Source organism: Hyperoodon ampullatus, assembly GCF_949752795.1.
Source record: "Hyperoodon ampullatus genome assembly, chromosome: 1".
In the NCBI taxonomy this organism is placed as follows: Eukaryota; Metazoa; Chordata; class Mammalia; order Artiodactyla; family Ziphiidae; genus Hyperoodon; species Hyperoodon ampullatus.
This window is the reverse complement of record NC_136914.1, coordinates 198,185,684-198,211,226: the sequence shown is the minus strand read 5'-3', so window position 1 is coordinate 198,211,226 and position 25,543 is coordinate 198,185,684. Positions and strand designations below refer to the sequence as shown.

The 25,543-nt window shown below is 50.3% G+C and overlaps 1 protein-coding gene across 1 annotated transcript in view; it reads left to right on the top strand.

Annotated features, from left to right (window-relative positions):
- The window catches only part of SLIT1 (slit guidance ligand 1), a gene marked incomplete at its 3' end in the record, with an annotated part of 170,247 nt that extends 159,953 nt beyond the window's left edge, over nucleotides 1-10,294 (top strand). Inside the window, exons 29-37 of the mRNA XM_079712349.1 lie at nucleotides 767-906; nucleotides 1,094-1,187; nucleotides 3,740-3,877; nucleotides 4,712-4,949; nucleotides 6,516-6,646; nucleotides 7,130-7,284; nucleotides 8,408-8,696; nucleotides 9,046-9,257; nucleotides 10,056-10,294. Coding sequence (XP_079568475.1) covers nucleotides 767-906; nucleotides 1,094-1,187; nucleotides 3,740-3,877; nucleotides 4,712-4,949; nucleotides 6,516-6,646; nucleotides 7,130-7,284; nucleotides 8,408-8,696; nucleotides 9,046-9,257; nucleotides 10,056-10,294 — 1,636 coding nt within the window. The remainder of the gene's footprint in view (nucleotides 1-766; nucleotides 907-1,093; nucleotides 1,188-3,739; nucleotides 3,878-4,711; nucleotides 4,950-6,515; nucleotides 6,647-7,129; nucleotides 7,285-8,407; nucleotides 8,697-9,045; nucleotides 9,258-10,055) is intronic.
- Nucleotides 10,295-25,543: the final 15,249 nt, after the last annotated feature.

Below are 25,543 nucleotides of genomic sequence, written 5' to 3'. Positions count from 1 at the left end.
TTGGCCTCATGCTGGAAGAGGTGCGCATGAGCCTTTCTGGAGCTCTGGGGCAGGTCAGTTAAGGGGGGAATTCCGTGCACAACATGAAGATGTGGAAATTAATTTCTCAGACCTCTCTGACCCACAAACCCCTTGGAAAACCACAGTTGTCCCAGGGGGAAGTGTACCCCAGTTTGAAGATCGCTGATCTCCAGGGCTCTCCGAGACCTGACTCCTGCTTACCCCCAGTCCTGTTATCACCCCATCCCTGAAGTATGTGCTCCCCAAGCCCTGGACTATTTAGATGAGCAGGTACCCTCCTGAAGGATGGACTGTAAGGCTCTCTCTCCCCCAGGCTTTTACTCCCACCGCCTTCCCTCCCCTTCCTCTTCTCCCCTGTCAGAGTCCTTGGCTAACTTATCACCTCCTCCAGGAAGCCTGCCCTGACCACTCCCTCCAGGGAGGAGCTAGGTGTCCTCTGCCCCTTTGTCCACCCTCCCCAGCCTCAGTTGCGCAACGTTTTGATACTCATTGTCTCTCCTTTGGTTACCAGTCTCCTCGTCGTCTCCCCTGCTAGACTGTGAGTGATCTCATGAGCATAGGAGCACAGGGCTGGTCTTGGTCACCTCTAACCCCCAGCATCTAACAGGGCTCGATGCAGAGTAGGGACCAAAACTCCGGGATGATGCTATTGACCGTTGGCCACAGGCTTCCATCAGTGCCTCAGGAAGGCTGCCACCCTGGCCGTGGGCCCACATGCCTCTCCCTCCTCCCCTGCTCCCTACAGGTGCTCCTGCCCCTCCGGCTTTGAAGGACCGACGTGTGGGGTAAACACGGACGACTGTGTGGAACACTCATGTGCCAACGGGGGCACCTGTGTGGACGGCATGGGCAGCTACACCTGCCAGTGCCCCCTGCAGTACTCGGGTAAGCGTGGTGGGGTTCGAGCATCTGCAGCGAGGTGGGGGCCAGTGCACGTGCCCTGAGCCCCTGTTCCATGGGCGGAAGGGCTGGGACCCTGCCTCAGTGTCTGCAGGAAGTTTCTGCTGGGCTGGCTGCCTGGCGGAGTACAGGAGGCAGCTTCTCTCCTGCCTCTCCCCCATTCTTCCCCCAGGAACGGCCTGTGAGCAGCTGGTGGACTTCTGCTCCTCGGATTTGAACCCGTGTCAGCACGAGGCCCAGTGTGTGGGCACCCCAGATGGGCCCAGGTCAGTGTTGCCCTCTAAGGCCAGGGGAGGGCATGGGCCCCCATGTCACCTCTCCTCTGCCCTCCCCAGACTGTTTCCTCACTTGTCAGGTGGGTTTGGTCTTGGCTGTTCAGTTCCTGCCAGTCAGTGACAGGGGCAGGGTGGTGGTAGTTTTAGTTGGACAGACCTGGGTTTACATCACGACCTGGAATGGGTGGCTTGACCACTCTGAACCTCAGTTTTCTCATCTGCAAACTGGGTGCACCAGTAGCTTCCTCCTGGGGTGGTTGTAAGGATTAGATAAGCAAATGCATGAAGAGCACTTACCTCCACATCTGACATTTGAAAAGTGCTCAATAAAGAACTATTGCAGGTCCACAATTTCTCATCGCCAATTACAAAATGCACAAAACTCTGAAAACCAAAAGCCATCTGCTAGCAAAATTTGATCCGATCAATGTATTTCATATTAAAAGCCGACCTGCACTGATACGAAGCTACTTACAGTCACCATTCATCCCATGTAGTGGGAATATGTGTAGATTTTGCAGCAGAATGTGAACATGTTTAGTTAAGGGGCTGCCCCAGATCCAACTGGCATGTTACATAATATACAGTTATAGGCGTTGTATTACCTTTCCCAAATCCAAAAAGTTCTGAATTTCAAAACCTGTCTGGCTTCAGGAGGGTTGGATAAGGGGTCCTTGACTCTTGTCACCATCGTTGTTACTGGCATATGTGGAAGTGCTTTGTCACCGGAAGACTGGGATGTGACGGTCACGGGGTTTTTAAGATGTTGCTCCCATCTGCAGTTCTGCAAACATAGTCTCATTTCTGGGACCCTGTTCCAGCAGTCAGGGCAGCACAGTGGTCAGGCCTTCTTCAGGTCTGTGGCTGAGGGACCCAACCCCAGCTGCTCGGGCAGAGGTAGGGGATGGAGTCCCCCAGGGACTCAGTCCAGCAGGAGCTGCCAGAGCCTCCTGGGCAGGACGTGAGAGCCGGGGGACACTGAGGCCCAGATCCTAGGTCAAGGGGTCGCACAGGAGCCTCCATCCAAATGGTGGACAGATGCTGTACTGCTGGCTGAGCTGCCGGGTGGGGTGGGCACAGCAGACCAAGGAGCAGTGGCGTGCACGCTCCTCAGAGGGGCTGGACCTCAGAGGGTGGAATAAAGCAGGACTGCACGTTGTCCGGTTGGATACTGCTCAGATGGTCCTTCACACCACAGAGAAGGAGCACTCGGTGGGCGTATAGTGCACCTTCACTCAACTTCCGGTCTTGGAGGAAGGACGGAACTGACAGACACTCAGCTGTGCCTGATGTTGTACCTGGAACCCAGCAAGTATTCAGTACACACTCACTGGATGAATGGATAAGGGAATGACAGTGAATGAGTCTGTGGGTGCTTAGCTACTGTAACATTTTTCAGACTGCAGCTCAAGACCCAGTAATAGATTGTGATCAGTTGGGTGGGTCAAGGTTAATGTTAAAAAAATAAACCAGAAAATATCAGAGAGCATCATGCCCTTTTATATAGTGAGGATAAATATTTTGGCATGAAACTGATTGCAGCGGGGTGTGTGTGTGTGTGTGTGTGTGTGTGTGTACTGGGTACAAAGGTATTTCTTACCTCTTGAAAAACACTGGGAATGAGTTAAAAAATCAGGCAGGAGCACCTACCTGCCAGGTTGTGTGGTTGAGCTGTGGAGTTTGTATTTTGTAGTTTGGAAGGGTTTCTGGCAAGGGGTGTTCACCGGAGGCTTCCTGGAGGAGATGAGGTACTGGCCTGGCTGGACCGAGGCAGGGAGAGAGAAGAGGGTAGTCCAGAATCAACAGGTGTGAAGGCAGAGAAGTGTAGTGAGGTGCGGGTTGCTGCCTGTGGAAGCAGGTCTGACCACGGGGTGGCTTGTTATGGGGGCAGCCGGATAGGGAGCATCTGGCAGGGCTGCGACCGAACAGGGGTGGAGGAGCGTGCTCTTTATTTGATGGGCAAACAATTGGCAGAAATGGACTGACTCAGGCGAGCAGTGGGCCACAGTGTGAGCCGGGAAGCTGGGGCCTGGCCTGGAGTCAGGAGGCTGTGGAGAGGCGGGCACTAGCGTCTGAGGCCTGGGAGGCTGGGCCGGTGCAGCTGGGAGGCTGGGGAAGAGGGATGGATGAGCCCCATGTGACTCAGAGCCATGCATTGGCTGGGGGTGGGGAGGGGGGCGGGGGCAGCGGGGCAGGTTGAGAAGGGGCTGAAGGTTGACCTTGGCTGTGCCGTTGGTGCTAAGGGTGGTCCTCCACCACAAGCGCCCGTCTCCTCCAGCTCCTGCGTGTCCACCCTCCCAGCCCAGAGCAGCCCCCTCCCCCGCCTGCAGCCTACATAAGCTCTCTTCCTGGACGAGAAAATGGTCTCAGGACGGGTGGGGGCATCTTGACATCTAGGGCTCCATGTGACCTCGTGGGGTCCCCCCAGGGCCATGAGACTCTCTGCCACACACACAGCCCTGGGGCCGCACGGGCTCCTGGCCGAGCTCTGGGCTGTGTGTGGGGCTGTTGACCCACACCACCCACACCCCTGCCCACCCCAGGTGTGAGTGTGCACCTGGTTATGCGGGTGACAACTGCACGGAGAACCGGGATGACTGCGAGGACCACCGCTGCCAGAATGGGGCCCAGTGCGTGGATGGAGTCAATGGCTACTCCTGCCTCTGTGCTGAGGGTTACAGGTGAGCGGCCCCGGGAGGCACCATGAGTGACTGACTCCTCTTAGCTGTCAGCTCTGGGACTGGCAGGGGCCACCCTGGGAGCTTTCACCGTGGCTATGCCAGTCACCATCTGTGTGGTCTGGGGAAAGTTCATCAGCTCAGAGCACAGGCAGAGGGTCCCTACCCTGACTGGTGGAGGGAGCGGGAGGTGGGTACAGATTACTGGGCGGCGCCCCATCACCTACCTGCCCAGTGAACCCCTGAAGACATGCCCTGCATTAAAGGTCATTTACTTTTGCATCTTGGTTTCTCTGGGAGGCTGCGAGGGGAGGGCACCTGCCCTCCTTCCGGTCACCCACCTCCCATGCTCCGCTTGTGTTTTTTTTTTTTTTTTTTTTTTTTTGCGGTACGCGGGCCTCTCACTGTTGTGGCCTCTCCCGTTGCGGAGCACAGGCTCCGGACGCGCAGGCTCAGCAGCCATGGCTCACGGGCTCAGCCGCTCTGCGGCATGTGGGATCTTCCTGGACCGGGGCACGAACACGCGTCCCCTGCATCGGCAGGCGGACTCTCAACCACTGCGCCACCAGGGAAGCCCAGGCTTTCCATTTCTGACAAGTGCTCAGGTGATGTTGATGCTGCTGGTGCAGGGACCACAGTTGTTTCTCACCTTGTTCCTCAGCATCTTTCTGGCTCTTAATTCTCTTAGGGAAAGTGTCCATTAGGAGCATCTTCTGTTACTTTAAAGCAACAGTGTCCCAAGATGTTTAGTGAGTTTCTCTCCAGGACTGTGGGAGAGGAAGATGACCCCTTGCCCCTTGGCCCTGCCTTCTCTGACCCATGTCTTTTCCCTCTCAGTGGGCAGCTCTGCGAGACCCCTCCCCGCCCGCCTGCCCCCAGGAGCCCCTGTGAGAGGACTGAGTGCCAGAACGGGGCCAACTGTGTGGATCAGGGCAGCCAGCCTGTGTGCCAGTGCCTCCCGGGCTTTGGCGGCCCCGAGTGTGAGAAGTTGCTCAGTGTCAACTTCGTGGATCGGGACACTTACCTACAGTTCACCGACCTGCAGAACTGGCCACGGGCCAACATCACACTGCAGGTGCGTGCCCAGGGCGCCCGTCACAGAGGGTGGTCCGGCAGCAGGGGACCCTGGCCTCAGGTCAGAGTATCAGGACAGCTGGGAGCACCCTGTGTTAGTCAACACTCTTTGGATGTGGGTATCAGGATCTCAGCTTGAGCTAGTTTAGGCACAGTCGGAAAGGTTATTGGGTCACAAAACCAGTCTCGGGGAAGGGCAGGGGTGGAGGTGGTCTCATGGGTGACTGGATCCGGAAAACCAAACTTACCAGGATCCTCTCCCACCATCTCTTGTCTCAAAGACTCCCCTCAGCTTCAGCCTCCAATGCTGCAGACTGGCTTTCTCCATGTGGCTGGAACATGGCCACAGCTAGCGCTGGGAGCCCTTATTTTCCACTTCATGTCTTGAATTCCATCTCAGAACATCGTTATGTTGAGGGAAAAAGAAGCAAGTTCTACTTCAGCAGCATTGTTTGCTAAATATTTCTTGGGGAGGGACAGCGGATCGCATTGCACTTCACATGAAAAGAAATTAAACTCCTCTTTAGTCATCCCTTTCTTTCCCCCAAATTCCATTCCTTATCCCAGCCGCCACATCTTTCTTCTCTCCTTTATTTGTCCTCTTCTCCTTTTCTCTCAGAACCTTTCAGCCTTTCAAACATGCCCACTCTGCTCTCCTTCCCTTGATCACCTCTCATAAATTCTATCCACTACACTGTCCACACAGCAAGACCACAGCTAGCCTAACTGCTCAACAGAATAAAACTCACCAAAACCCTGCCCAGCCATTGCCTCAGGCACATCCTTGGAGAGGCTCAGTTTATCCCGCTATCCCCACCGCAGGCTCTTCCCCGATAGCTCTAGTTGGACAACAGTCAACAACCTCGGATCGGAGAAGATCTCTGATTGGCCTGCCTCAGGTCACATGCCCATCCCTGGACCAACTACTGAGTCCAGGGAGATGGGGTGCCGTGGTCCAGACTGGGCCATGTGCCAGCTCTACAGACCAGGGGGTCAGAGTCTTTACCAGGAGAGGAACAAGGCAGGAAAAAAAGATCATGGCTCCTACAGCATCATAGAGGCATCTCCCTCCCAAGGCACAGTTCCAGCTTTTGCTCACATGGCTCCAGTGACAGGTGCTACCTTCCAGGTTTGGGTGGCTCTGGCTGTTGGAGAGTCTTCCTGAATCTGTCCTCTGTAGGTCCCGTCCTGGCCCCAAGGCAGCTCCCTGAGGCCCACAGAACAGGATACCCCACATCCTGTCTAACCGTCCTCTCTGGGCAGGTGGTCCCAAGCTGTCTTACCTCCTGGCACAGAGTTTCCAGGCCTCAGCTGGCCCATCTGCCCTCCCCTGCCTGGCCCTGGCCAGACGGGCTGTGGATGGAATTTGAGTGGGGGTGGTGGTGGTGGTGGTGTGGGGCTGCCAGCCTGGGACAGCGCCCCCTGGAGGATGTTTCCCTTGGGGAGGCAGGGGAGGACAGTTCTGCACACATTTCTCTTTTAATCGTGGGTCCTTCATCTGCCCCACCCGCCAGCCTGTGCTGCTGCTGCGTGGGGTGGGGTGGGAGAGAAAGTGCCGTTGCCATAGGTCTCCACAGCAGAGGACAATGGGATCCTGCTGTACAATGGGGACAACGACCACATTGCAGTGGAGCTCTACCAGGGCCATGTACGTGTCAGCTATGACCCGGGCAGCTACCCCAGCTCTGCCATCTACAGGTAGGGAGGGCTTCTTCAGGCCCCCCAGCTGCCCTCAGGGGCTGGGGGACTGCCAGGGAGGGGTCTCCTGGGCCAAGAGCAGGTGGTTATCGGCACTACCAGAGACCTGGGCTGCCCAAGCGGAAAGGGCGTTCAGACCACCGAGTCCAGCCCCATGCTGGGTCCGAGGCTCCCTGGGGCCTGAGCAGTGGTCCCATCCTTCCCCGTCCCACACCCGCCACACAGGGAGCTCCTCAGTGGGGAGGGGAGGCTGATAGTTGGAAACCCCTGCCCCAAACTTCTCAGCTTTCCTGAGAGAGTGCCCAAAGGGGAGCAGGAGGGGCCAGGTCAGAGGCCGTCAAGTCCCCACTGTCCCCTCTGTTAGATATTGGGTTTCTTGGGAATCAGCTGCTGGACCAGTGGCCTTTCTGGGGAAGTGCCTAGGCGGGGATGGGTCCAGCTGAAAGCCATTCCCTGGGGCGGGGGCACCTCATCTTCTTCCAGTGCCGAGACGATCAATGATGGGCAGTTCCACACCGTTGAGCTGGTCACCTTTGACCAGATGGTGAATCTCTCCATCGATGGCGGCAGCCCCATGACCATGGACAACTTCGGCAAACACTATACACTAAACAGCGAGGCGCCCCTCTATGTGGGAGGTGAGGACCTGGCCTGGGTGGAGCTGCAGCTGGCCCTCCCCGGGCCACTCCATCAGGTGGTGGCAACAGACATTCCAGATGGGGCCTCTGTTGCTCTCTGGCCTGAGCCTTGGGCTCAGGAGAACTGCCCTGTGGGGGACATTCCAAGGTGGCAGTGGGGGAGGATCCTAGTGAATGGCCAAGCTGCTGGCGGATTGTCCACCTTGCCTAGAGCCCGCACTGCTCTCTGCCCAGCCAAGACTGACAAAGAAAGATGGAAATGTGGGTTGGGCTTGAGGCCTGGCCTGGCCTGGGAGGGGGCCTGGACTTTCCCAGCTATCTTTTGCACGGTAGGCACCTTTCCTCTTGGCTTAGGGCCAGAAGGGGCTTGTCAATTGTTCAGGGTCCATTCTCGGGTCCCTCAGAGGCCCAGGCATGGACTCCCTGCTTCAACTGGAGACCTCTCAGCTGGACTTACAGGCTTTGTGGCTAGATGACCCCATCCAGCACCCAAGAACATTTCTAGGTCTAGATGAGACAGGTTTCTAGATGCAGCGGGACTGCCTCAGTGCCGCAGAGGGCCTTGCCGAGACTTCGGCCAGGAGGGTGTGAGGGATGGAGCCCTGGATTCTAATCCCAGCTCTGCTGTTTACTAGTTGTGCAACTTTGCTTAGGTCCCTGAGCACTGAAATCGAAGGGGTTTCAGCAGTTCCGACGTCAGAGGGCTGCTGTGAAGGAATGACCACAAAAGTGGGGGACAAAGTGCCATACACATGAGTTCTGGGCCCAAGTCCTTTGCTGCTTTTGGGGTCTCTGGGAGGTAAAAGCTGGTGTTCTGGGCAGGAGCCCTGGGCAAGGGCGGCCAGACTCAGGCACCCAGAGCATCACTTGTCAGCTGGCTGCTGCCAGGCCTGACACCCCCAGGCTCTGATCACAGAGGAAGCAGCTTTTCCATTTCTTCTGGGAAAGGAGTCTGGACCCTCCAAGGTGGCAAAAGACATTGGCCCAGAGTTGCAGAGACTGAAGGACAGATGCCGAGGGCAAGAGGGAACACTGTAGAGATGCCCAGTGGGCCTCAGAGGTGGGTGCCAGGCAGGGTTTGAGCCTAACTCAGCCCAGCTCTGCCCCCTTCCCTCCACTCCAGGGATGCCAGTGGACGTGAATTCGGCTGCCTTCCGCCTGTGGCAGATCCTCAATGGCACGAGCTTCCACGGTTGCATCCGAAACCTGTACATCAACAACGAGTTGCAGGACTTCACAAAGACGAGGATGAAGCCAGGGGTGGTGCCAGGCTGTGAGCCTTGCCGGAAGCTCTACTGCCTGCATGGCATCTGCCAGCCCAATGCCACACCAGGGCCCGTGTGCCACTGCGAGGCCGGCTGGGAGGGCCTGCACTGCGACCAGCCAGCCGACGGCCCCTGCCATGGCCACAAGTGAGCCTGGGCTGGGCTCAGGGAACCCTCCCCCACTGCCCACCTGCAGGTTCCCTTCCCTTCCCTGCAAGTTCCACTTTCCCATGGTGAGGAAAGACTGTGTCTTTAAACTCCAAAATTGGAACATGTGGCCTAACACAGGGTTTTATTAATTTTTTCTGGCTTTCAGTTTTTATTAACAGGAAAAGGACCCTAGGGACAAACAGAATCACATTTTGCTCCCTTTGTTTCAATTTTGGGAACAGAATAAGACCCTGTTTAGCCCGAGGCCGGGGGTGTGGGGCGCCCTCGGGTGGGCTTGGGCTGGCTCTGGCCTGTCCTCACAATGCCTTTTCTCTGTCCCCTCCAGGTGTGTCCACGGGAAGTGCATGCCTCTGGATGCTCTTTCCTACAGCTGCCAGTGCCAGGATGGGTACTCGGGGGCCCTGTGCAACCAGGCTGGGGCACCTGCAGACCCCTGTGGGGGCCTGCGGTGCCTGCACGGCCACTGCCAGGCCTCAGCCACCAAGGGGGCGCACTGTGTGTGTGACCCCGGCTTTTCGGGCGAGCTGTGCGAGCAAGGTCAGGGGCCCCCCTCCTGACATGCCCTCTCTAGGGTCCCTCCCCACAACGTGCGTTAGGGACTTTTCTTTTTCCCACCCTCAGCAACCCCTCCGTGCCCCCTCCCCTCCTGCACCTTGGGCTGCTATTGGGCTCTAGTGCCCCCAATCCTCTGGGCTCTGAGCCGCACCCCCAGACAGATGCCCACCTCTCTCTGGCCCAGCTTGCCCTGTAGCCTCTTTATCTGGGCTAAGTGCCCCTTCTGGCTGGGGTCTCTCCTTACAGAAGAGACCACCAGAGTAACAGCGTCTTGGCCACATCACTTAGGGACCTGGAGAGCAGCAGGAAGTCTGAGAGTTGGGGACCCTTCCCAGGTCCTCCTCGCCCACGTGACCAAGACGGTCAAGGGACTTCTGCTGAAGGGGGCAGGAAAGAGCCTGAGAAATCCAAAACTCAGGCACCTTCAGGTCCCCTAGGCCATACCCTCTGGCTCCAATTTCTTCTCTGATGTCATCGCCTCCCAGGCTTCCAGCCACCTCTTGCACTCCTCTGGAGGCCACTGTACCCTGACAGCCCAATCTGTCCTGGGGGGCCTTGGCAGCTAGAAAGTTCTTTTCACTGACCTCCCTGTGGGCCCAGGAGGAAGCCTGTGCATGTGCATGTCTGGCAGGGAGGAGGTGGGGATGGAGGTGGGGTCCAAGGATGCTGCCCCACCCTCCTCCTCCTCCTCCTCCTTTTTCTCCTCCTCCTGCCTCCCCAGGGGCAGCGCTGGCCCATGGGTGTGCCCTGAGGCTTTCTCTTGGTGTCTGTCCCATCCAGAGTCCGAGTGCTGGGGGGACCCTGTCCGGGACTTTCACCAGGTCCAGAGGGGCTATGCCATCTGCCAGACCACGCGCCCGCTGTCGTGGGTGGAGTGCCGGGGCTCATGCCCCGGCCAGGGCTGCTGCCAGGGCCTGCGGCTGAAGCGGAGGAAGTTCACCTTTGAGTGCAGCGACGGGACCTCTTTTGCCGAGGAGGTGGAGAAGCCCACCAAGTGTGGCTGTGCCTTCTGCGCTTAGCGCCCGGCGTGGACGGGGAGGGGAGAGGGCGGGCGAGGGGGCGCGGCCGCAGCGGAGACCGAGTGGCGGGCAGCTGGGCTGGGGTGCGGGCCAGCACCACGGCGACGCCTGGGCTACCGACCCTCCCGTGGGCGGGGGCGCAAGAACCACCTTTCTAAAGCCGACGGCGCCGCAGCTTGGGGAGGGGCGGGTGGGTGTGGCCCGGGCCGCAGGCCGCCCTCTCCGGAAGTGCCTTGTACAAATAGGCGCTTAATAAATATTTGTTGAATGAATGTGTGCGTGAGGTCAGGCCAAGAAGTGCAGACTAGTGACACCTCCTCCTCGCCTGCTACCTGGGTCTGAAGATGGGCCTGCCCCTTCCCAAACCAGCCTTTCCCTCTCGCCTGTGGCCTGTGCGGGTCCCAGAAGCCCCTTGCCCCCCTGCAGATAACCTTGAAGTACTCGCAGCCTGCGCTGGGGCAGCCGGCCTGGCTCTCAGCTTCTGCTGCCGCAGCGTCTGCTGGCAGTAGGCCAGGCTGCGAAGGCGAAGGGCCCCCTCCTGCTGGCCAGGAAGGGACCAAGCCCTGCCCCCTGGGCTGCCTGGCAGTGCTGCAGCCACTGCTTGCTTGGGAATGGGCCAGGGGGTGGAGGTGGTTTTAGGACCAGACCTCTGAATCCCAGAGTTATGGGATGAGCACTGTAATTTCAAGGAGGGTGCTCATGCGGAGGAAACAACCGCTGGGACTGCTTGGTGGGGGCGGGGGGGTGGAACACCACCAAAAAGGACAGAGGGGTTCTTGGTTCCAACTGAATAAACATCACCACCTCCAGACACTAGCCACCAAGGGGGCATTGGTCCTGGGCTTCCCCAGCCATTAGCCAGCCATCAGCTGCTAGCTAGCAGGGGGACTTGGGGGTGTAGGGGGCTTGGGCTAGGCTGCTAGGCCAAGGAGGGGTCTCCTCCCATGTAGACTGGGTTCAGATCACCTCATGCCACAGACCAGTAGGGAGCAGTGGTCCAGACATCAGGAAACCTCCGCTGGCTCTGTCACTCTGGGCAAACTTCTTCCTCATGGGCCTCAGTCTCCTCAGCTATCAAATGGGGGCGAGCAATGTAGACCCTCCCACTGTGGCTCCAGGAGGGAAGCTGGAGGAGTTAGAAGATCTACTTTCATTAATCACATCAATAAGTATTCATGTGCCTAACCGGGGCTGGGTACTGTGGGTGTTCTCCCCTCACGGACAGATGGGACTGACCACAGAACATCACAGGAGCGACCTGTGATGCCTGGGAAGGGATCTGAGGCGAGTGAGGGCTCCAACCACAGACACCGGCCCAGGCCAGAGCTGCTACTCCAAGTGTTTGCAAGGAAGGACTGTGTCTGAAGCGTCATCGAACATGTGGCCCTGTGACTACAGATGCTTCTCTTCATGCAGAATGAAAACGCAGGAAGATGATCTTTGTGCCTAAATAGTGAGCTGGCTGGAAGGAAGATAGGTCACGCTCTCCTGTCCCAGTGTCTCCCCAAGAGCATGTGCCCCTGGGGGATCCTGGGGGGCAAGGAGGGTGAGCATGTCCCTTTCCTGGCTCCTTCCGTCTGCAAACAGAAGGCAGGGTCAGGGGAGTGTGCTGTGTTGGGGCTGAGGTGGCCTTGTGCTTGGGGGCAGCAGGCGGAGCCCTTGATACTAAGTGTCCTGGAGCCTCCTACGACTGAGCACCTGGTGTGCTTCACTACCCTGGGACTCAGGCCAGTCAGTTTGAGTCCTGGGCCCCCTGTAATGGGAAGAGGACCCTGCCCTGTCCATCTGGGGAGGTGTCCTGAAGGCTGGATTTGCCCCTCACCAGGGGCCAGGCTCTATTTTCTTGTAACTCTGAGCAAGGCCACAGCACCCCTCACACTCATGGGCAGCAGCCTGGGCCTCGGGGCTTCTCCTAGGGCTGCACAGCATCCGTCTCTTACCTAGACTTTCTGGGCCCCTGCGGGCGCCTGGACAGCAGCCAGCACCGGGCTGGGTAAGAAGGAAAGCTCAAGTGTAGCTAGCCTGCCCCTTCCACGGAAGAGAGGGTTCTGGAATCTGCCAACCCTGAGACACACACCTTCCCCTGGCCACCACCATTCCTCACTGACCTGCAGAAACCGTTCCCCGGGCTTGAGGGGCGATGTCTGGCAGGACCTCTTCGCTCTGCAGAAGTGGATAGGGCACCTGCAGACAGGTACTGGCCGCCAGGAGTCCTGCACTCCCAGTGCCATGGGTTTGGGAGGGCAGAGGATGGAGTGTTTGTTTGCAGGGAGCACCCTGCGAGCTTGCTGCCACCCCGGTCCACCCCTCCACAGCACCCCGCGCCCCAGCCCAGCTCCATACTCACCCTTGGTCGAGCCAGAAGATTGGGATGCACCACAAGGGTGAGGGCAGCAAGGGGCCAAGAGACCCATGTGCCCCAGGATCAAGTTTTCCGCAACTGAACCACTGACCCGAAAGTTGCTAAGGAACTGGATCACCACACACCTTGCCTGTTCACGTTTGGGCCTGCCGAGTCCCAGAAGGCGGCTACCGCGAAATCATCTGAGAAATCATTTCTGAGCCTTGCCACCCCTTTGGTAAAGACTCCAGTTCACTTTGACGTCGTCCTCGGCTGATTCCACTGAAGAGACATAATGCAGGGCAAGTCCCAAAGTTGCTGCTGCTTTGGCAGTACTGCAGGCGACAGTGGCTTCGGCTCCCCGTGCAGGTGTCAGGAAATGGAAAAGGCTGGGCTTTGTCTCTTCTTTGCCTGCTGTTAGCCTAACCATGAAAGCATCTCTTTACACAGAATACTTAACAGATTCTAATATATATTTGTATTTCATTTTGTTATAGTATTTTTATATGTTAACGTCAACATCCAGTGTCTTGCTTCGCTTTTCAGATGCTAGGTAGTTGTGACATTTGGTTTGGTTTGGGGTGGGGGGGTTCTGTAGTCTTGTTTGGATCACTCTTTTAAAGAGACTGGTTTAGAACAAGCCCCTGGGGGAGCCGCACCTGCCCTGTCCTGAGACGTGTTATTTTAGAATATGTTGGATATTGTCTGTTGTCTTCCTGTGAACATGAAATTGACTCACTCAGGTTCTGCCTTTGCTGATCTCTTTTTCTGCATCAAGGATGAGCCCAGGGCTGCTGACACACAACCTCGCACGGGCGAGAGTTTCTGGGCTGCCCATACACCAGCCACAATCCAGGCATGGAGCCCAGACGCAGCACATATAGGGTATCTGCCCTTGGAACTCTCTAGCCTTCCTGAAGTGGCAAAGGAGGACTGTTCCTCCTGAAGAAGGAAGGGGAGGTCTGGGTGGGTGGCTTAGTCATAGCTCCCTGGGGATGTCAGTGTGAGAACAGAGCCTGACACGGCACAGCACACACGGATCTGGGGAGGCTGTCCATCCTCACTTCTCTTCAAGAGTCACACCCACGTTTTGTAAATTTGTGTACAGAGCCATGCCCGTATTTAACATGGCTCTGAAGGTTTTAGAGCGTCAGGGCAACAGATTAGTGCGGCTTCTCCAACTGTCCTGTAAGGTTGATCTGTCAGGCACCAGAACAGTGGTTCTTACGGATCAGTGGAGAAAGGAGGCAAACCTGCTCCTACAGTGGTTCTGCTATGACTTCAGACCACAGAATTGCACTCAAATCGAGCTTTGTAGGACATGTGACCTCAGTGTCTTGGTGAGGCCAGGGCCTGGCAGTGAGGCTGGGCAAGGCCCCTGACACCAAGGGGACCCTGCTGGCCCTCCTCTGATGCAGGACCATAAACTGATTTCCCGCTCGTGGTGACGGTCACATATGCCACACCTTAACAGCACATGGTCACCTTGAAAGTGGGCAGTGATGGTTAACTGCAGTGCCTTCAAAGCAATGAGGGATTTGGGAGGAAATGTAATGAACCAGGTACAGGACAGAAAACAGGTTAAAATAGGGTTGTAAGCTCAAGAGTCTGGAGAGGCCAGTAGGTTACTTACCTAAATGAGTCAAGTAGGCACATGCCCTTCAGCCCATCATTTGTACTGCCACTTCTGATAAAGCAGCAGGGATAGAGACCTGGTTCCTTACTGTAAAGAAGAAGGGACAAATGGTAAATGAGGCAGATTGTGATGACCTGAAGGGTGAGCTTCCCAATCTACCCAGCTTCAACTGATTCTTACCGTGCACTAATTTTGTCAGATCTTCATTATCTTTTTTTAAAAGAGAAGCTAGAAATCAATTTTTATGTAAACACTGTTTTAAAATAGTGTTTTAAACACTGGCTAAATAAAACACAACTGTCAGCCATCAGTCTGCAACCCGAGTTAGAGTAAAGTAAGTGGCACATTTCAGTTACAAGGAAATATCTAGCCAAGGGAATGGGCACAGCAGGGCTTGGAGGGGGGGTGGAGGGAGTCGAAGGGATGCCCAGGCTTCCAACTAGTGTTGCCACACTTCCCCATATTGGTGATAATGCATCTCTATCACCCCTATGTCCTGAGCCCTGAGAGTTCATTTTAGAGATGTTCCCTCACCCCAAGCCAGTCTGCATATCGCATGTCAGACTCCAGTTATTCTACCACAGGATGAATATTGGAGGAAAAGAGGTCTATCTCAACAACGAAAAGTCCTCATCTGGAACAAGATAGTTCTCCAAATTCAAATTAAGAAGGGCGGCCTATACATCTGTATAACTGATTCACTTCGTTATATAGCAGAAACTAATACACCATTGTGAAGCAATTATACTCCAATAAAGTTGTAAATAATAATAATAATTTTTTTAAAAAAGGGTGGCCTGGCTGCCAGCTGCAGGGTTATTTCCATCGGGTGGACTTCTGCATGTCAATGGCCACTGTCAGATGAACTTGTTAATGAAATTGTGGCTGATTCCACAGGAACCACTGGCTCACTGGATCCCTAAATAGACTCATCTCCAGGAGAGTTGAAAGAATATAATGAAACGGGTCATGAGGCGAGTAAATGGAAGGATTTCCTGCCAACTTTCTGCCTTTACCCCAACATGGGCTCCAGAGAGCTGGGGTGCTGTGCACATCCCCCCAATCTAGCAGTGGCATACCTGAGGTCAGAAGCGCGGATTCAGTTGCTCCTTGCACCTCAGGATGAAGCACTGGCACCTTCCCAATTCTGCCATGGGAATTCCCAAGGATCATCCATTGTGTTTTCTATTCCCTGAAGTTAGCCATAACTCACAAAATGGCCACAGATCTACCAAACGATGTTCCTTTAAGTCCCAACATCAGTGGCCGAGGCAAAAGTAGTAAGAAGTATTGCTTTTTGGTTCCTTCTGGCAACTTACCAACTTTGCCGTAGGCTACAAGTTGAATGCTGGGCTTCAATGTGTTCTGTACCCTCTCCAGTAACTACACAAACACACTTTAATATCAAAGAAGTTTAATACGCTGCAATAAAATAAGCGCCTAGGAAAAAGCTCATGGAATAGATGTCAACGTTAGAGAAATCCCGCCCACACATCCTCTAGCTCCATAACCCAACCTTCAAAACCAAACTAGAAAATCTGAAACAACAAAGGAAATCCTTCCAAGCTTGGATTTCAGTGAGGGCCCCTTTACCAATAACAAGAACACAGTTTCCTACATGGTCTAACAGGAAAGTAAAACACAGAAGCACAAAAAGTCCACAAGATTTCAATATTTAAGAGACTTGGTACATATTCAAAGTTAAAATAACTCCAACTTTTATAGCTATACATATTGTTTTAAAGCAACTTAATATATTTTAAATTTCATATATACACTCTCAAAGGTTCTTCAGGTGAGGTATGTAAACATTGTCTAATGAAAAATTTTCAATGTTTCAAACCAACAAATTCACAGCATACATTGAATTTTCTTCCATAAAAGACACAGTATTTTCCTACACTCACTAACATAGTGGAAGTCCAGGCCCAAGGGATACATGCTGATCATCTGGATTACCGTTTGCAGAAATTCTCATTTCACTACTTTTGACAAGACCGCCTTCACACAGGTCAGGATCACACACTTGGTACCAGGAAGGAGCTAGGCCCTCTGGAGACTCTGTCCTTGGGCATCTGGATGGCTGGCTAAGACTCACAAGACAGCAAAAAGGAGCACATCTGAACAACTACGAGATTGACCTCGGCCATGACAACACTGGGAAGAACCAGAAAGACCTTTAAAGGAACGGTAGAGATTCATCTTAGAGCTCCCTGGATCCACAGCCGGATCAGCAGCCCTGCCCTAAATTCACTCTGAAGGCTGTGGCCTAAAACCAATAAAAACCCAACACGGCACCTGAGCTTCAGTTAAATTGCATGGGCCTCCTATGACCCCCTGGCCTCTCAAAGGCATTAACTCTAGCCTAAAAGTAGGACCCTGGGCTGTGCTTTTCATACAGGTTGGGGTTGAATTTCTTAATATCATAATACATATGGGAAAATAATGCCATGAGTTCACAAAGATGACCAATGCCTGCACACAGGCACTGGCCAATGACCTGGGAGGAGCTCAATTTTGAAAACTACTTGTTCCCTGAGGGTAAACAGCAGGCTTCTATTGAGATTAAGTGAGGCTAATAAAGGGATTATTTATTACAAGGCCATAAGACTCGGGAGCCTCAGGGCGGAATTCTATTTTACCCCACATAATCTATAACGCACCCCCACCCTCCCCCCACCACAAGAAGTAGTCACCTTCCCAAAGACACAACATAGGTCTGCTTTCCTCTTGCTTGCTTCAGGCTCAGCAATGGAAAGTTTTAGCCTAATGCACCCACTTCAATCTAAAAAAACACTAGTGAAAAATTCCAAACACCATCATAAATACAAAAGAGAAGACATATTCCAAAAGCCTAAAAAACTACATTATTCTATTAATGGTTATCTGGGTGTGGGGTATTTTTCATAAAGTTCAGGACGGTCACAAGGAGAGGCTGCTAAACAGCTTAGAAATCTGTTGGACTGAACACGCTGGGACGCTTGGAGAGGCAACTGCCCTCTTTGCACGAACCTAAATGATTTAACCCCAGACACGGAGGGGGCTTCACATATTTCAAACTCAGGCACAGAGGAGGAGTACAGGAAATGGGCTAGCTCTTAAAGATAGCTCAGATACAGTCAAAGGACTTTTTATTGGCCATTTACATTTTTAATGTGAAAAGTTCTTACACTTATGCTATAGCCAAATGCATTTTGCCTCAGCTAGATTCTGTAAACCCTACAAATTCATGGAAAATTGGTAATTTTTCAGTCTCTATGCCCAATTTTTGATGTGTCTGGTGCTGGCAGATTTCTCATCCATCGCTAGTGTCGTATGATGTGAAGGAGCGTGCAGACAAACAGAAGCAAAAATTCAAGTACAGCAACCTCTCCAGCAAAGGCAAGAGGTCTTAGCAAGAGCTGTTCTACCCCACCCTATCCTCTGAGACAAGGGCTAACGCGGAGCCCGGAATAAATGCTATCACCTAGAATCTTATTGCTTACAGGAAACACATCAGAAAGAAAACCTGGGAATCTGCTCTGCAGGCCTGGGGGCTGACCACTGACCGGTTTATCATACATACGTGTGTGTGTGTGTACAAATATATAACATAACCAGATGAGAAGAGGGAACGATTAAAGCTTGGATTTGATGTAACATTACAGATCAAATGCCCCAAACAGCTCTCAACCTGCTGGTTTTTGTTCTTTCTCCATGTGTGAACTGTGTTATGAAAGGAAGTCCACTGCTCAAAATATATTCTTCTACAATACTACAATGCAAACCAACATCACTCAGAACATGAATCTGTACACAGCACATGTAATAAATATTTTTTAAAAACTATTTACAACATTATTTCTTGTGAACATTTAGATGAGAGCAAACTTTATTTCTTCCTGCAAAGGTTAAAAAAGTTTTGACTGTCTAGTTCAGTGCTAAATTCCCTGGCACCTAGTTACCCTTTCACATTTCATCTTAAAATCAGATTTGCTTACAAATAGCATCTAAAAAAAACATTCTCCAGCATTACTGTTCAAGTGTCTTCCTCATTTGTTTAGAAAAGACAAAGGGAGGCCATAAGTAAATATGCTAATTATGGTTCAAATGGATGACACAAATCCCTGTGTGTCCAGTCCCAAGCTCACCGCAGTCCTGGAGCTGCAGTTCTCAGTCCAGCCAGCCGGGCAGAATGAGAATCGTGACTCAGACAGGGGTGCCCAGGAATGGGGCACAGGGAAGAGGAACATGATGGGAAAGCATTAGCTCCATTACATTTACGGGTGCTGAATTGCAGACCAGGACTCCTGAGAAGTAAAGCTGCACACATCTTAGAGCAGATGGCCTCACTGTGTACCATCAGTCATAGGTGGGCTGCCCCTCCCTCTCTGCGAGGCAGCGAGCTGAGGCGCTCAGTACTCAGTCAAGGTGCGGGAGGAAACATGCTTATCTCCCGTTGTTAACGAGAGTGGGAACAGGTGTCTTTCTCGAAGGTGAGAAAGACTAAAATACATCTTAATGCTTTCTTTAGGCAACCAGTGGTTTCTCCATATCCCACAGGTATAGGTTTGGATTTCCTTGGGGTTACAACTAAGGCTCACCTCCCTGCACAGGATGTTGAAATCTACAGCTGAATGTACCAACTGTGTATGCAAAAAGTGGGCTGCTAGAGGCAAGCCCCGATGCCATGCCTGGTGCAGCCATATCGATTGTGGGAGACCCACTTTGTTCTGGGATGGGGTGACAGTGGGGATTGTGCTCAGGTTCCCAATCCAGTTGCATCTGCCCCAATACAGTGAGGGCTTCAAGGCTCACTCTTCTGCCTTCACTATGTTGTTTGGGGGTTCAGTGGCTGAGCATCGTAGCTGGGGAGGATGGGTTCTCTAGAAAGAAAGCTTTTTTGGAAAGCCCTTTTGACATTAATTTTTTTTGTTTGTTAAAATAAATACTTTCTATAGAAGCATTTGAACAGGAAAATACCACTATTTACACAGTGAAATAAATTTCACAGTGGTGTGTATAAATACGTATTATATATATGTATTTGAAATCATAGTCACATAGTCTCCTAGAAGTATTAAGAATGCAGAAATCACTGGTGAAACTTATAACCTTAAGCTATAGTGGCTCTAAAACTAATCCCTACCTGTGGTATAAATATACAAAATTATGAAAATCTTGTTTGTATAGCATCTCTTCCACAAACTAGCTCCCAAATTCTACAGATTTAGCTACAAGACGACATGAAGTGTAGATTATAGAAAACAATTTGAGTGAGAAAGTTGGTAAGGTGACTACATTTGGACCCAATGGCTAACTACGAGAAGAAAAAGTTACGAAAAGAAATGCTTCTAATACAACATATATATGTTCAGTGAAGCACTTGAAAGGTAGGAGACTTCTCAGAGAAGAGGCCTCCTGGAAGGGGGCTTGGGGCATAAGCAGAAGAGGGAAGAGGCAAGGTGCCAAAGGTGGGTCCTCAAAATGAGGTGAGTTAGGCCTGACCAGGAGCGGGCTTCACTGGCCAGGCCAGAGAGCTCTGAACTTCGGTCTAAAGCTGATGGTGGGCTGACAAGGTGCCATCGACATGCTGGTATTTTTAAGAGAGCTGAGGATGGGTGATCTGGATTAGAGGTTCAGACAGGTAAAAAGACCAGCTATTTATATTCACAAGTAATGACCGAAGCTTGGGGAGTGATAAACTTGCATATATACTGTACATGAATATACCGTATAGTTTCTGGGGGTGGAACTAACATGCTCTCTGCCTGTCGGGAGAGGCACTATTCTAGACTTTAAGTTCATGAGGAAATCCATTTGAGTTGAGCACTGCTGTAGGGGAATATCTCTCCATGAGAGTCAAGTTCACCCTGACTCATAAACATGAAGACAACTGTAGTACTTTTAGTTTAAAAGATTTTGTACTTTTAGCTTTAACTAGTTATCCTAGTAGATCAGATTGAATGTCCACGATTCAACAAATACTCAATCCACAAAGGGAGATATATTTTTTCTTTAATACACGAGCATTAGTCGGGAATAATGTGGAACAGCAGCTGTGTGCTAAGATCGAACAGGCAGAAACCGTGCAATCTAAAAGGAAAGAGATGTTGCAATGCTGGACTACATAAAAAAATAAGTTTGTGCCTAACTGGCCACACAATTTGATCTTGAATGACATATTGCAAGGGCCAGTAAACCTTTTCTTTAAAGGGTCAGGTAGTAAATAGCTTATATTTTAGGCTGTGTGGGCCACATGGGGTCTCTTTACTCTTTTTTTTTTTTAACATAACCCTTAAAAAAACAAGGTACAATGCATTCCTCCAATCTCTGGTATATTATAAAACCATGGGCCAGTGGTTCTTTTTTTAAATAAGCAATCTACTTCCATGTGGCTTGCCTACTGAGCACCTCATGTTAAATGGAATGGTCCCAGGCAGGTGAGAAAGCCTGTCACTTTGCTCACTGGCGAGCATAACCACACACCTGCCCCTCTGAGCACTAACATAAACCAACAGGGCTCTGGGAAAATGATCAGACAAAGGGAAGGTAATGAAAGGAACTGGCCAGCTGTGGCTCAATTCCAAGGGCAGAAGCATGAGCAAGGATGCCTGCAAAGTGACTCAGGTGGTTCCCTGGGTCCCCAGTATAGCATGGCAAGCAGCATCAGAGAGCTCTGGGTTTCTGCCTGAGCATGACTGTATCTTTAAGCGAAGGAGGTCAGACTTTCATGTCTTCCAACCCGTCCACTGTAGAATACAGCAGTTTGTTCTGACATTTCAAGGCATGAACTATATCGAAGGCTGTCTCAAAAGGCTTCCCATAATTCTGCTTGTATTAAATACAATCATCTTTTTATTTTCTCTTTCTCCCTGAAAAGGACTTGGGAGCAAGTCTGGGGTAGAGTATTTACTGCTGGGATGTGAGGATTGCCTTGCTGATGCCTTACACAGACATGATTTCATACTCAGAAAAATTTCCAATATTTCAGTGGATAGCGAGCCATAAGAAGATAAAAATTCATAGTTAAGAATTCAAAATGATAATTATCTGTTTCAAAACAAATGGAACAGTCACTGTTTTAGAGCCACTGAGAAACAGATCCTTGAGTTTTGGGGGAGGGGGAAGACAAAACCTTGGCAGTTGACAGGATTTAATCTAATCATCCATAACTTCTCAGTCACACTCAGGTTATAATAGGCTCCAATTTTCTATTAGTCTTTCTAAAGCACTTCAAGCCTCTATCTTTCAGTTGTTGGCGTGCTTTAATAGAATTATTTTGAAAGAAGAGTAGGTGACTGAAAAAAGTATCAGTGCCAATACATTTTTTATTTTCCTAGAAGCTGGCCAAAAATATTACATAATAAACAATGCCTTGGGTTTATGATTGGACTTTGTTTCCTCTCTGTGAAAAGGCTTTTCCATATCTAAATGTAAGGTTCAGAAAACTGAACATCTACCTAAAGTTGTCTCAACTAATTTTGAAAGAAACAAAATTTGGCTTACTTTAGTAATAAACAAGAAGTGAAGCCAGAGTCAGGTCTATGATAAAAACTGAATGAAAGGAGAGGCCCAGGCCACATCATGTTAGAACTCTGAATTCCTAGTTGCTCATGGATTCTGATTCTAGAGGTTAAGGTGGCCTCGATTTGGCCACTGTGATGGGTGATTCTAACAGGATGTGAAGCTAAAGTAGCTCAAGTTTCAGGAGATGGTATCTGATGTGCTGTGGCAATATAAAAAGAACAAAACTGAGGTAAGATAAGGAGGAAGGAGAAGAAAAGGAAGACAGGAGAAGAGGCAGAAGAGAGGAGAAGATAAACCAGGGAAGCTTTTATTTCCTGAAAAAAAGATTCTTTTCTCAGGCATGGGTCAGCAAACTTTTTCTTAAAGGTCCAGGTAGTAAATATTTTAGGCTTTTGTGGGTCATGTGGTCTCTGCTGCAGATGCCCAACTCTGCTGGAAAGCAGCCAGAGACAATACATAAACAAATGGGAGTGGCTATGTTCCAAAAAACTTTTATTTACAAAAGAATGACCAGCCCACAGTTTGCAGACCTGTGAAAGATCATCTGTCAGCCAAATGAGACCCTGCATGGGCTGACCTAAAACCAAAAGGAGTGGGTGTGGCAACTTGGGCCAGCACCTTGGGAAACTCCAGCCCAGTCCCAGGGGCAGTGACAAGACGCCAGACTCACTGAAGGTGACACTACAGCATCTCCAGCTTGCCTCACATGGTATGTTGCCCTTTCCTACCTGGCTCTTAGGTCCACTGATCAACAGGCAAACTGCCCACAAATGATGGTGACAGCTTCAGTCATCACTACAGAATTCATCACAAGGGAGAAGAGTCCAAACTTCAATTCAAAATGACCATCTTGAAGTGACCCGCACAGTATGTGATGCTTAGAGGATCCTATTAAAAGCACCACCTTTGTGAAAGGATGACTAACACCTATCTATACTACGCAGGAACAATGAGGCACGAAACCCACAGCCTAAGATTATTTTTTAAATAAGGTACAGACACAACAGAATTGGCCTACGTAAGGGAGCTAAGGGACTAGCAACTGCTAGTTGCTAGTCCCTTAACAGACATTAATAACATTTGTATATAAGAAGCCTCAAGAGCAGAACAAAGGTTCATGGCCTTCCTGCTGCGCTGCAAGATTGCTACACATCTGAGGAAGTGCTAGGGGTGAGGCTCTGGACCCCAACTGAGGGTACAGTCTCCATGCTGTCCTCCCAAACCCAGGGAGCCTCAGGGGATAGAAAATGGGAGATAGAAATGGGTCTCCTGAAGAGGGCCTACCTCTGGGGAGCTATGGTAGAGCTTCAGTGATTGCTTCCCAGGTGTCTTCCAGCTCCTCCAGAAGCTCAGAGGAAATACCAATGTTCTCTGGTCATCAACATCAGCTCCAACAGTCATATCACTGAGTACAGGCCCAGGAGGAGAATTCCTTTCAAATTTGGAATCCAGAAGGTGGGACAGACTGCCTTTGCATCGAGTGGCAAGCCACACTGTGACAATGGCTATAGGAAGGAGGTCTTTGCAAGAGAGGGAAAACAAGGGGAGACTTGAGACGAAACCAAGGCTTGGAGGTGTCTGGGAGACAGGTTTGCCAGCATCTGTTGTAAGTGTAAAAGGGCTTCCAGAGTCGGCCCTCAAGTTTGCTTTTTTTCTTTCTTCTATTAGTAAAGTTAACTGAATCAGCAAAAATGAGATTCAACAAATATAAAAATAATTCTAAACTTTTAGGTGTCTTAATTATGTAGAATCCCAGTCTACTTAAATGTGGTCTAATATAAAGTGTAAGTTGATTTTAAAGATGATCCATTGCATTGTTAGGTGTATAAAATAAATACATAAACATTGATACCTTATCTCAAATGCTGCCTAGAATGGGAAAGAAGGCTATTATCTTGAAGTAAGCTTTTAAAAATGAAAAAGAACTTAGAAAAGTAATGGAATGAATTATAAACTGGCAACTGGAAAAGTACCACCCACTTACAGCCTCACATCCCTAACCTAATCCAAGCACCCTTACCAGGTAGTCTATATGCAGCTAAGGGGGCACCTTGAACGTATGTACAGGGATCAGCACACCTGACATGGGCAAACCTCCACCGTTTAAGTCACCGCAAAAGCAATATCCAGTGACGACTATATGAAAAGATTTTTAAAAACTTTAAAACCACTTTTATAGATTAAATGAACATACTTAAAACAGGTTAATGCTTCTGTGCAACTTAATGCTGAGAAAGGTTGCCAACATACACACTCAGCAGTTTCATTAATATAGGTAGCTCCTGAATGGCCAAAGTCAAAGATATTAAAAGAAAAAAAAAAAAAAGACTCATGGGATAGAGGAGACACTACGAAACAAAATCAAGGCTTCATGGAAGATAGTAAACTTCACTATCTATAAAATTCAACACAATTTTCAATTTCCCATGAATCAAATGCTTTTCTCCAGTCCTATCCAATCAGAAGTTTTCATTATATACAGCAAAACTTTAACAGAATGGGTAGAAAACCTGTTTTATCGTGATTTGAATGAACTAATGCATGAATAAAGGTACATCTGGGTTAATCCAAACAGATCTGAAGCAATATGAATGGAAACATTTTTAATAAAAAGGAGAGAGTAGCAGCTATCCATACAAGCCTATTCTGGGAAGAGAGCACGTTAGAGAAGCTGGCTGAGGCTTTAGCAACCAAGCCTTACTGGTAGAGTGGCCCAATGGAGATGTCGAGTACACACTATGTTATAATGGAGCAATGTTATAGGCACCAAGGTAAAGCCAATGTACCCATCTTAGGCCTCAAACAACATGTTACAAATATTGCAGCTCGCACTTTTGAGCCATGAAACACAGCCTGACATGACAGAGGCCAGTGTAATACTACAAGTATTAACTGCTAGTATGGTGCTAACCAATCAGAAAGGGCACCTACTACTCTAACCATGTACATTTCACATTGGAATACCAGCTGAACATTAGCTCCTGGTACAGGGGTGTGTATGGGCACACTATGAGATGTTGGTGCTACTTTCTCCAACTGCAAGGTTGCTCTGACCTTTATACAATTCTGTGTTGTTTACATCTCTCTGAGTCTGGTGCCATAGTGATTTAGGGGATACTCATAGAGACCCTGGGCTACATTTAAGTCATCTGGCATATGCTAATTACTCAGTTCATGAACACCCTATCACACTGCATGGAGAAGAAAGAATTTTACTGTAAAACTGGGCTTGGGAGACATTTGTGGCTTATAACCACATGCAAATGCACCCAAACATACACACATATGTCTTAAACTTTTCTATTACTGAAAATAACATTTTGGCTTTCTTTGACTATGGAAGTACTCAGGGCAAGGAAAAAATCAGAACGGTCACTCTTATCCTAATTGTCAAATTACGGCTACAAGATGGAAAAAAGATCCTAGTTTTTTTGGTTTTTTCTCCCCAAAGTAGGATGAAAACCTCATTAGTGTGCTAGCGATCCTGCAAGGCCAAAAATGAAAAGGATGATTAGAATCAGTAATGCAAATAATTTGGGGGATGTGAATAACTTTTAGAGCCCATAAATCAATATTAACACCTTGTGACATACCTCTTATCCCATGGGCACATAATTTAGAATACATTTCTTCAAATGACAAAAGATCAGAGATGAGTGACCAACAATGAATATGAATTTTTAAAACGGGGTAACAGAAATATTAACCTTTTATAATAATTATAAATTCCCTCTGCATTCTCCACATACCATAAAAATGATTT